The 12102-nt window shown below is 42.6% G+C and overlaps 1 protein-coding gene across 1 annotated transcript in view; it reads left to right on the top strand.

The window, feature by feature from the left end:
- Positions 1–12102, top strand: part of Ankfn1 (ankyrin repeat and fibronectin type III domain containing 1) — a 145147-nt gene that overhangs the window by 82176 nt on the left and 50869 nt on the right. The window contains exons 8-10 of the mRNA XM_027426279.2: positions 5318–5425; positions 11444–11543; positions 11933–12065. Of these exons, the coding sequence (XP_027282080.1) occupies positions 5318–5425; positions 11444–11543; positions 11933–12065 (341 nt within the window). The remainder of the gene's footprint in view (positions 1–5317; positions 5426–11443; positions 11544–11932; positions 12066–12102) is intronic.

Below are 12102 nucleotides of genomic sequence, written 5' to 3'. Positions count from 1 at the left end.
GCTCACAGGAAGGCAGCTGAGGAGAGAGGAGAAGGCATTTGAAATCACAAGTTTCCTGACACTGGTGTCTTTCATTAGTTGTAGCCTTCAAAGGTTACTGAAACTCTCAGCCTCAATTCAACCTCTGTAGAATGGGTCTAAATCACATTATGCCATGGGGCTTTTCAGGGATGGAGAGGACACCATGAGAGTGGCTAGCCCAGAGTATACAGTCCATCCTAGCCCTTGTCTTCATTTCCTTGCCTACAGTGAACACATCACACTGATCTCCTATGAGAATGAAATCAAACACCTTGACTTATCTGACATTCTGCCAAGAGAAAAGCTTTTTTATTGACAGTCACCACCCAACAAATACAACATCTAACCTTGTATTGGTGGCTGAGAAACCTGACAAGACTTCTTCCAATCATTTGAAGAGTAATAATGTATGCCTGGTATGTTTGGCATAACTCCCTGTTAAGCAGAAAATTTAATAAACCAGAACAAACAACTCCAGACATACGAGAGAGAAAGCTGTTCTTTACAATGAGCCTAGTGCTCTGAACTCTTATTTTTATCTTTTTAAAAAGTCATTAATGTTATAGTTAAGAGAACATGTGCTCCTTGTGAGAGGGAGAGCTGCCTAATTATTTACAGAAAACAACTTGTATCTTATTCAAACACCCTATGGACAGCCTTTTCCTTTGCCTCAATTTACATCTTGGGAGCTGGTTTAAGGACACAGAGATGCAGATAAACAAGTATGCACAAAATTTGCACTGCAGCAGTATATTAATAGCTAAATATTATGTGTAACAAAGAAAACAAATACCCAATATTTGTGTAATGGTGAAGTATGTTATATTCAACATCCATATTAAAGAATCAAACACTAAATTGCTAAAAAAAAAAAAAAACAATGTGTTTAAAACCCCATTTGTAGGAATGTACAAAAAAATCCTATAGTATAGGTTTTTGAATAATAATAATAATAATAATAATAATAATAATAATAATAATAGGGACTCCTTCATTTAACCATTAGTTTACCTATAATTAACTAGGATGTGTCTATATCACTCTCAAAATTTAACAATGGGCTGGAGATGTGGTTGACTTGGTAAAGTGCTTACCATACAAGAAGAAGGACCTGAGTCTGATCCCCAAAGCCCACATAAAAAAAGCCAAATGTGGTGGCACACACTTTTAATCCCAGTGCTGGGGTCGAGGCAGAAACAGAAGAAGCCTCAGGCTGTCTAGCAAACTCCAGGCTCAGTGAGAGACCCTATCTCTAAAACCAATATGGATAGCAACTAAGGATGACACCAAGTTTTATCTCTGGTCTCCACATACACACATACATATGTGTGCACACATGCACGCACACACACCCTAGAGGTACACACACATTTAACAGTAGATACCTAGGTTATGAGTTTATGTGCTTTCTGATTTATGTGTTTATATTTTTCAAATGTTATAACAGCCTCTTACCCAAGACCAACTGTGAATCAGGTGATTAATTGGGGCTTTATATACAGTGTCTCTCCTTACCCACACAGTAATCCTTCATTGTGGATAAGCATCACCGTCATTATTGTCTACAGATAACACAATCAAAGATAACCTTTATAAGACTCATTCCATTCTGAGCATCAACCTAAGAACTCTGCACAGTAGGCTTGGTTTCTTTGACTGATGGGGGAGCTATTAACACAGAGACATATTTACAGAGTCCAAACTTTGAACTAGAATTCAGGAGAAGGCTTTTTGGAGGCTGCATCACGGGTACACAGCTGAACCGTGATTCAAACCTGAATTGCTCAAGACCCGTCTGTGTCTCCTGTAGTAACTAGAGCCCTATTATCAGGTAGAGAAGAAGGCTGTAGGGCAGTCAACATGACTAACACCTCCAGTTGAAGCAGGCGGTTATTCGGGATCTCACACGACCTCAGACCACCAATGTTAGTACTCTCCAAAGCCCCTGACTTTCTCTGCAATTGATGATTTCATCTTCAGTTTTCTTCGGGTATTTCCATGACTGAAGCTTCGTCAGAAACTAACACTGGGAACTGTTAGATTAAAACACTAAGAGATCAATCCTATTGCCAAAGCAGGAGGATGTGTATTTTTAGAGATGGAGCATTAGGAAGCACAAAAAAAAAAAAAAAAAAAAAAAAAAAAAAAAAAAAAACTAGTCTTGGTTAACCTAGAAGCACAGGAGGGAAACTAAGGCATACCCCACACAAATTCTGATCTGCATATGACTCGTGAATCTTTAAAGCCCGGATATTTGGGGGCTATAGAGCTGCACATTCTATCACACACTCCTCTCTAACAAGCTCAAGCATAGACCTCTCTCCAGAATGGCAAGAATGGTTGTTCGGGGCTTAGAGGAGTCTTTTATTTATTGGTAATTAGCACAGTGAACAGCAATGCTTTTCTAAAACAGTGTGTTTGATTAGCAAGGGTAGCTGGCAAAGAGTTGGGAGCCTAGCATATGGTTAGAGTTGCGGCAGACATGCCATATCACTTGGAAGGAACAATATAAAAACACTCTCATTCTATTTATAAACAGAGTATGACATTGTGATGTAACACGTATCAGTATTCAGATGTTTACTAGAGGACAATGTACTCTAACATGACAGAGTAATTGGAAATTTGGTAATATGTTCCAGTGAGCTATAAAACTTTTTTTTTATATTTTTACAAAAGGCCTTAATGTGTTTTTATAGACTTATGTTATATGGTATGGTACATAATAAGAGAAAAGCGCCCAGACAGGCTTGTCTGAGTTACGATCAGGAAAGCCCTGATATGGCCAGTGAATGTAAGCCCTGCATTGTGTTGCAATTGAAGTGTCTCGTTACCAGAACAGTGAGCTGTATTATGTGGCACAATCCGCTCTTTTCCTACCATGCGAAGTTTACCCCTGTCAGGTTCCTGATTTCTTAATATATTTTCAATTTTCTCCCTCATCCCTGCAGTCTCCTATTTTATGTAGTCATCAGAACTTTCCAAACATCTATGAGAAACACTCATTCTTTCCAAAATGTTGGCATTGTTCAGTGCTCGCTTGGGCTGCAATTGAGCATTAGCAACTTTTGTATGTATCGTAAAGTCATCAGATCCAGCTCAACTCCAATGTAATAGGGCTAAGCTGAAAAGCTGAGACCCAGTCCACCACCCCCTGCCCGCACTGATGACAACATTAGGACTCGTTAGATCTCATTGGCATGCTCAGGTCCATGTACTAACTCAGCCACCCAGGAGTATTACTGAAGCATAGACGCCTGCTCATCCTCATTGTACCATAGGCACTGGAGAGGCTTCCCTCCAACTAAAGGAACAATGACCCATGCAATATTTATTCTGTGTCCAGATGTGAGCAGTGCTATAAATAGTCTAAAGGCCACGGGCAGTTATTTCCCTAAACTTCAAATGTCCCAGCCTTCCTGAACACCATCATGCCTGTATTCCCAATGGCTCACCAACAACATACTGAGCATTTCCTGTGTGCCCAGGATGCTAGTTGGCTCATACTCTTGCTTGCCAACCTCATCCCCCCAAAGAGATTCAAAGCTGACGTTGCAGAGGAGACAAATGAGGCAAACAGGAGTTCAGTCATAGCTCTTGCCCACAAGGAACAGAAGGTACCTGTGCCAATCTTCTGTCTCCAAAGTTGACCACAACTAAGCCCCAACAGACAAACTCCAACTAAGATCTAACTGTCTTGCCCAAAAGAAAAAATAAATATGTGCAATGTAATGAAATGAGCGTGAGCACTCCATACAAGGTCACTAGGACGTCATGTCACAGTGTTGGCTGGGCCTCCAGGCTGACTGAGGCAGGTCTAGAATGGGGAAGGGATGTCTCAGCTTCATCTTCAGAGTAAAATGAACTATACAGAGAAGGAAGTGGGAAGGAAGAGGGCCTTGAAAATCTATGAGGCCCCCTTCTTCCTAGATAATCATCAGATGGGACTAAAAAAAAAATAGGGTTTTCACACTGAGTGGCCTTCAAGTCTTATTTACAGAATGCCTGTCATGGAACAGGCATTGGGCCAGATCCCTAATATACTTCTCATCTCATCCCCATAAATCTCTCACAAGACAGACACCATCCTTGTTTTTCAAATTAGGGAGTGAAGGTCCCATTGATACAAGGGCTTTCCTGCAGCAAACTGGGAACAGGAGGAGCCAATGCTCACACTGGAGTTTACCGACCCCATGATGTCCTTTACATTAGCCCCACCTGATGCAACTTGTACTCCCTCTGGGCTTAGCTGACTCCCGGGGATGTCCCTCCTGAATGTATACCACCCTGGACTTTGGGTGGACCACTGTGAGATGCTTGGAGCTCCACCATGAAGTAACTTGAGTGTCTGGATGCAGAAGACTGTACTTTAAAACAACTCTGTCAGGGAGAGGATCTGAGACTGACAGGCTTCTCTGAGGTGGAGTGACCAGCCTTCACAGAGATGTACTTGAAGATGTTGTTTTTGAAATGCTCACAAAGAAAACCTAGAGCAGGGAGACTAGAAGCCAGGATGGACAATGAAGCGACTGACCTGCTGGAGACAGCAGGGTTGCAATCTTGACATTAGTCCCATATGAGTTATTACTCTTGATATCATTATAGCCAAATGGAATGAAAATAGAAGGGGGAGAAAAATCTCAGTGGGGACTGCAATTGAAGTTTGCCATGTAAGCTAATACTGTATATTTAGAGACTGAGCAGACAGGGTGGTTGGTGGCTCAGAGTATGTGGAGGAGCTGCTGTGCCAGCTAACCAAAGCAGACATTCATTAGAGCAAAATGTAGATTTCCATTTCTTGGCATCTGACATGGGCTCTTTCCTTGGAAAGAAATGTCAATTTGGCCAAAAGTGTGAAACCTACAATAAAAGCATTGGGACTGTGGGTTTCATCTAGTCTGCACATTCCCCCCCCCTCGCTTTCCTACTGTGAAAATCCAGTTGAAACTTGGGGTGCTGAGTGAAGAGGTAACAGGGGCACTGATCAGAACACTCAGGGCTAGGAGAGGAGATAGTGGACTTCCAAATTTCCTATTTCTTTTGGCTCTCAAGTACCATTTTCTCTTGCCCCAAAACTGCCCAACACAAGAAGCCAACCACAATTACTGTTTTGCATAGGGCTCTGAACAATGGCAGCTCCCAAACCGTCGGCATCGCCTGCCAGTTCTGCGTGTGCTGGGTGCTCATCCACGGAGCCTGTGGGTAGTGAACACAAAACCCCAGCACCTCAGGCAAGGCTGGGCAGAGGCTGCCTCTGCTTTAAAAGTTCCCTCTGTTTGTTTCTTTTGTTCAATAGACTGGAAAGACTATGACGACAGAGAGCCCAGACACAAGGGACAGAGCGAAGTTCTGGAGAGCCTGCTGCAGCAGGTCCGAGCCCTTCATCAGCATTACAGCTGCCGGGGTAAGGATAAAATCTGTGCTGGGCCATCGACTGAGGTCTCGGTGGCGCCGGTAATTTTAGCAGTTTCCTAGCTGGGTCATACCTTCTCATTCATCAGGGAAAAAGAGATATTAATATTTGTACATCTGGAATCACTTTACAGCACTATCTTGCTTTAACCCTTCCACGGAGCCTTCCCTCTCCTTTTCTCCCCTTCCTCTCTCCTTCTCTCCACACAAAAAGTCTGGAAAATCAGCACAAGAAAAAAACAGCCTCAGCTACTGTTCTCTGAGTTGGCCCTTAACAAGCCTGGTCTATGGCCCTCAGAGACAAGCTTCCTTGACATTTCACCCCTGAACATCATGGAGCGAGTGCCAACAAGGACAACCACAGCAAGCCTTCACTTGTATTGCTAAAATATGTCCACCATGCCAACTTCACCCTCACTTTGGCCACATTGCAAGGGAGGCCAAGTTGATTTGCCCAAGGTCATAACGCCAAGCTATGGCCTGGGATTTGTAGTGCCATGTCCAGTCTCCCTGCTGTGCCTCATTTTTGTCTCCCTGAATTTTAATCCCACCTTGAACTTTAGTCTTCATCCATCCCACTGTTTGGGCAGGAGTAGAGCCCACCTCCTGTCGATTTTAGCCCCACTTCACCCAGAGACTCTGAGATGCTTTAAAAGCCTCTCTGTTGCTTGGGCTGCTCAGATGGGCCAGGGTCAGGTTTCTGATCTGTGTAATGATTCGTGGAAGAGGCACTTAGTTTTATTTGGAGAATTAAAGCCTCCATAAAGTTTTCATTTTCCATGCTCCCATCAGATCTCCAACTACTCTGTGCTCGCTAGATTCGGGGCACTGCTGAGCCAGCTGGGTAAAAAAACCCATGGCTCAAACTAAGATGCTGTTCTTGCTGTTTAGACGAGGCATAAATCATACTTAGCATTAGCAAAAAGTTTCCCAATTACTGTATAGCTCTGACAACAGGGCCCTTCAGAAACGTTGGCTCTAGTGGGAGATGAGGACAAGTGTTTGCAAGAAAATGGTGTTTTTCTAATGAGTGGCTCATTAGGAGATGTAAATATGTACAAGAGCAGCTCGAGAAGGAAACCTAAGTGGGATTTTCATTCCTGGATCTCTAGGAAGACTTGACAAACCACCCCCCCACACACACACACCCAAAAAGGAGGTCTGCATCCTTCTATACTGACCAAAGTCCATTCAGTTCTGGGTTCCTGGGGCTCATCTCATCAAGGGCAGTGTTTCCTGGGTTCCTCTCTTTTCTGCCTTTCCATTGGCCCCTGCCCACTGGTTCCTTTATGAAAGCCGAGGTGGTCCAACGATTGGACAGGTGTTCTTTGCACTTTTCTGTTTGGTATTCTGAGGACCATGAGGGTTGTTATTTTATTTAACTGAGGATTCAGATCCCCTCCTTATTACTATATGATTACTATCCGGTCACCAAGAAATGATTTCCTGGATAGCACAAGTATTTCTATCATTTCCACACGACTCTTGACAGGCATGCACATGCCCCTTCCCAAACCATATTAGGAATGAATGTAACTCAGGAATAAAGCAGACCTTCCCCCAAAAGGGGCATCTTCAAATTTGTTAAAGTGTATCCTGGGCACTAAAGGAATGCAGTGTGAGAGATTCGGCAGTCCTGTGAGAGGCTCAGCTCAAGAGCTCAGGTCAGGTAAGGTCAGGGGATGAGGAATTCTTCATCCCTCTCGTGGAAATGTAAAATAGACACCAGAATATCAAAGACTGTAGTGAAGGACCTAGCAAGCTTGGTCAAACAAGCGTTTTCCAGACTCTTCAACCTTATGAAACCTTTGCCATAGATTTGGGATTCGGTGGTGTAAACTTTGGGAAAGGCTGACCTATGACCCATCGAGATAAAATAAATTAGCTCACAGAAAAACAGCAACATTTCTAAGACACTTCAACATAACTCTAAGTGTCAAAGGATATCAAGGCTGTGTAAAGATTGCTTACAGAGAATTATGAAGCTGTTGTTTGGAATATTCACTACATTGAGATACTGTGGTTTATTGGGGACATAAACCACTATGAACTCTGTAATTAGAAAAAAAAAAAACATAATTACCCCCAGGGCCTAGTTCTACCGCTTAGAGATTTGGGGAGAGCATTTAACCTAGCCCAGATCACTGCTTCTTCATCAGAAAATCAGGCTGACTTCCAGTGTTGTTACAAGGAGGAAACAAAGCGATAGACTAAATCCGCCCAGTGCAGGGGAAGCCCCTCACACACTCTGGCTTCTTTTCCTTCAGTGTTCTTATGAATGGAGAATGGTGCCTCTTTCCATCCACAGTGACTGACTGGCACATCCTAAAATGGTGACTCCACTGTGCTGAACTGGGATCCTCACCAATACACAGCAGACTCCATTAGAGAAGCAATCATCTCACCTCCTCCCCAAACACCATCCAACCAGACCAGAGCCTTCCAAGTCCTTTCTGCATGGAAGTGTATGTCCTTAATGGCCGGACTTTATTTTCTTGCGTTATTTATTTTTTCCACCCCCCACCCACGCTTTGCCTCTCTTCTCTCCTACTAGAAGTCTTGCTAGTTAGTGGTTGAAATCTGCTCAACTAGCCCCTTTGATTTCTTTCTCCACCCCTGTTTTTTGTTTGTTTTTTAAGGTAAGGTCTCAGCATAAAAGCCTAGTTGTCATGGAACTCACTATGCAGATTAGGCTGGCCTTAAACTCACAGTGATCCTCTTGCCTCTCTCTACCTTCAGTGCTGGGATATCAGCTGTGTGCCACCGGGCCTAGCCCAATTCCTTCCATTTTCTTTAATGTTCCCCTCTAGTTTCCATCCTGACATCCTTCTGATCCAGTTTCTCAATAAAATAAAATAAAATAAAATGTTACTTTCATTTCCGAAACCTTCTATTGGATTTTGAAGTTTCTGATGACAGTTTTAATTCCCAACCTTCTTTCGTGCTACTATTAAAAAATAAGTAATCCCTTTCCTTATACTAGTTCAGCATCTTGTCTCTCAGAATATTAATGACAAGCTCTGTTTTGCTCCATTTTGCTCAACACAGTCGCTCCCCCGACCCCCCACTCCCAGCCTGGTGGCTCTTTTACCTGGTGTTGGCCTTTGTGCTTCTGGGTGGGATGTCCTTTAAATGACTAAAGAGCCTTCAGTGTTTGCTCAGATTTAAAAGAAGAGACATCAGGAGCCCCTGGGGAGCTCTGAGCACATGGACAAGGAACTTTACTCACAGGTTTTTTTGGGAAATCATCGATGTCATGAGAATTTGCTCCCTAAATCCCGTGGCTGTAGTCTCCGGTGGAATTCTCCAGAGAGGTTTCTCCCAAGCTCCTGCCTTGAAAGTGTAACCTTCAGTATGTGTGCTCTGAGTACATAATGGGTAAACACCAGATGCGAAACTTTCATGTAGTCTACCAGTTTTAATATCTAGTCCCAGCACCACTGCCATCCCATTTCCTATTGTCATCGAGGTCTCCCTATTGCCTACTCCAGGGGTTTTGGTTTTGTGCGCTTGGTTTCTTTCTTTCTTTCTTTTTGTTTTTGTTTTTTTGTTTTTTGGGGGTTTTTTTTTGTTTTTTGTTTTTGTTTTTGTTTTTTGTTTTGTCTGCTTGCCTTACTTTCTAGGGAAAGGGGTCTTTGTCTAGCTATGCAGGAGAGGAGGAGATCTAGAAGTCTGACTTTTAAACAGATTGCAGAAACTCCCAGTTTTAGCTGTGTGTGTGTCCCCTCCCACTACAGGCAGCCATGGAGCCTGGCCACAAACCAGGTTACTTCTCAGTGGTCCACTGGGGGCATTGAGGCCTCATCTTTCTCAAGTCTGTTAAGTCAGTCTACCTGCTTTCTGCTACCAAACCTCACTCACTGTTACCTTCTGTCCCACTGATTTGCCCTTGTAAAACCCATTTCTTTCACTGCCTGTTCTGTTTTAATAAGGTTTACACAGAATGGTAAACAATGTCTACGCTGACTCCCAGCCTTGAACAGCAGCCCCATTCTCCAACAGCCAAACTCATATTCAAATCAGAAACAGAAATTATTTTACCTTTTTCTTCCAGGAGCAACTAGTCCTAGCGCCAAGTCTGAAGCTGACAGAAGTGCACATGTCAGCCAATGACCCCTGTGGGATCACAGGCGGAGTCACACTGGGTGGGCCTTAACCATGGACCACCCCCGCCCCAGGTTTCTCTGTCTAACAGCAGGGCTGGGGCTTCTGTTCCCATCCCTGGGAACAGGTTATTGGAACCTCAGCTTCCCTTCACTACATACAACAGAATAAGTGACGGCAGTGACCATCTTGTCCAGCTCCAAAGACTGTTTGCAGACATCTGGGGATTCTACTATAGCTAACAGGGAAAGCTCCAGGTTATAAATGGATGCGAAAACACGGGTGATATGCTCACATTCATACCTACAGAGACTCATATACAGCCGCTTTCCCAAAAATTAATTTTTTCAGTCTCTTTGGGTACCAACCTTGCTATTTTGGATAATCCATCTGTTTCTCAGTCCCACTGCCTTCATCTAAATAATGAAGGTAATAGGAGAGCTGTCCCTACATATATGTTTTTGGCTTTGTTTTTTCCTGTTTTTAAGTTTTTAATGATTTTACATGAAATAAAATTACAGCACTTTCCCTGTCCCTTTACTCTCTCTAGCTCCTCTCTGCCTGCTATCCTTCCTTGAATTCTTCCCATGTTCCCCTCCTGAAATTGACAACGTCTTTGATTATTAGTTATGTACATGCATTATGTGTGCATATAAGTATGTGTATGCACAATCCGTTTGGGTTTTAGTGTATATATAATTTTAAGGCTGACCACTCTGCATTGGACAATCAATAAGGGGACTCATTCCTGGGAAAGGCTAACTATACTTCTCCCAGCAGTCAGTAGTTTTTCTGTAGGTCATTCTCCAGGGGTGGGTCCTCCCTTTTCATGTTAACATGTTCATCGATGTTGTCATTGTTCCTGTTTTGTTTATGTGGCCATTTCTGGGACAGCAGACTTCTGGTATTGTGGCTCTTACAATCTTTCTGTCCCCTCTTCTGTCATGTTCCCCGAGTAGGAGCTGTGATACAGATATACCTGTTGAGGCTGGGCTCTCTACTACCTACAGATACTCTCATAAGTAAACATACATACTTGAAATGACTGCCCTGGGATGCTAATTGTAGTTATATGAAATGAGGTAGGATGAGCTGGGTAAATTTGTTCCTTTTTTCCTACTCCCTGGATCTTCTGTAAGGTGTTCATGTTAACCCTAAAAGGAAAGGATTTCATCAGATGTATAAACTAACAGGGGGAGCTTTGAAAGCATTGAGAAGTGGTGAATATTAAAAAGCCAAGTGGTAAAGGGGGGAGAGGAAAAAGAACTGGTTCACTTTCTTTGCATCTTACTTGATAAGAAAGCACTTATCCTGAGAGGATAAACAAAAGACCCGAAGTGGTTTCCCTCGCTTGTAAACATTGCTCATTGAAGAGTGCTTCAATGACCAAGTCAACTGCTAGGGTATTAGTTACTCTTACACAGCTTTGATGAAACACCAGGAAGAAACTACTGAAAGGAGGAAGGCTTTGCCTTATCTCATGGTTTCACACCATTGATGGGGAAGGCATGGTGAAGTGCTCATACATCATAGAGGCAGGAATGCATAACAGCAATTGTCATTCACTTTTTGGGGCACAGAAAGGTGAGAGAACAAAGTAGACAACACACCCCCAAGGGCCTGGCCCCAATAACCTGCCCCCACCTCCCAAAGCCTCCAAACCACCAAACAACTCCACTAACTGGAGACCATTCAAAACACAAGCCTATTAGGGCCATTTCCAATTCAGGCCATAGCAACTGATATCTTAATAAATACAAGTTTACTGAAGAAACAATAAACTGGGCCCCTGTATGAAATTGGTAAGTGATACACAGGGACAAGGGAAGGCCGGGAGGGAGGAAGAAATGCAGAAGTGTTGATCTGTCAGATGGAATTTGCACTGAATCTTCTTTCTACATTCCAGAAAGTTCCAAATTGCAAACCACGGGCCGCAAGCAGTCAGTGTCAAGGAGCCTGAAGCACCTATTCCATTCCTCAAACAAGTTTGTGAAAACCTTGAAAAGGTGAGTCCTTCTAGGATGTTAACACTTCTTCTAGGAAGTCTTACCATCTCAGGAATGAGCTAACTAGGGTTCTAAGTGCAAACCAAGAAGAATTAATGTATTTTTATTAAAAGAATGAATTCTCCTGAGAATTTGGGCTGAAACCAATCTCTAAGTTTCAGCCAGTGAATTCATGATACACAGCAAAAATATGTTCCTAGGTGTATTTCAATTCAGCTTGCAAAATGTCTAAAACTAATTATACATACATATATATTTAATTATATGCACATATATGCATATGTAAATATATATATATATATATATATATATATATATATATATTTCATGGCTTGTTTGGTAAAGCAAAGAGTTGAAGACTTGTTTTTTCTTTCTCTTTTTCTTTGTAGAGGACTCTACATAGCTGTTATATTTTATTATAAAGACAATATGTTAGTCACCAATGAAGATCAAATACCCATTGTTGAAATAGATGACTCTCACACCAGTTCTATTACACAAGATTTTCTGTGGTTCATGAAGGTACACTGAGTTCTCATTTCATTTTTCCCTATTTTGC

Source organism: Cricetulus griseus, chromosome 7 (assembly GCF_003668045.3).
Source record: "Cricetulus griseus strain 17A/GY chromosome 7, alternate assembly CriGri-PICRH-1.0, whole genome shotgun sequence".
NCBI lineage: Eukaryota > Metazoa > Chordata > Mammalia > Rodentia > Cricetidae > Cricetulus > Cricetulus griseus.
Note: the sequence above shows the minus strand (reverse complement) of the source record. Positions and strands in the feature narration are given on the sequence as shown.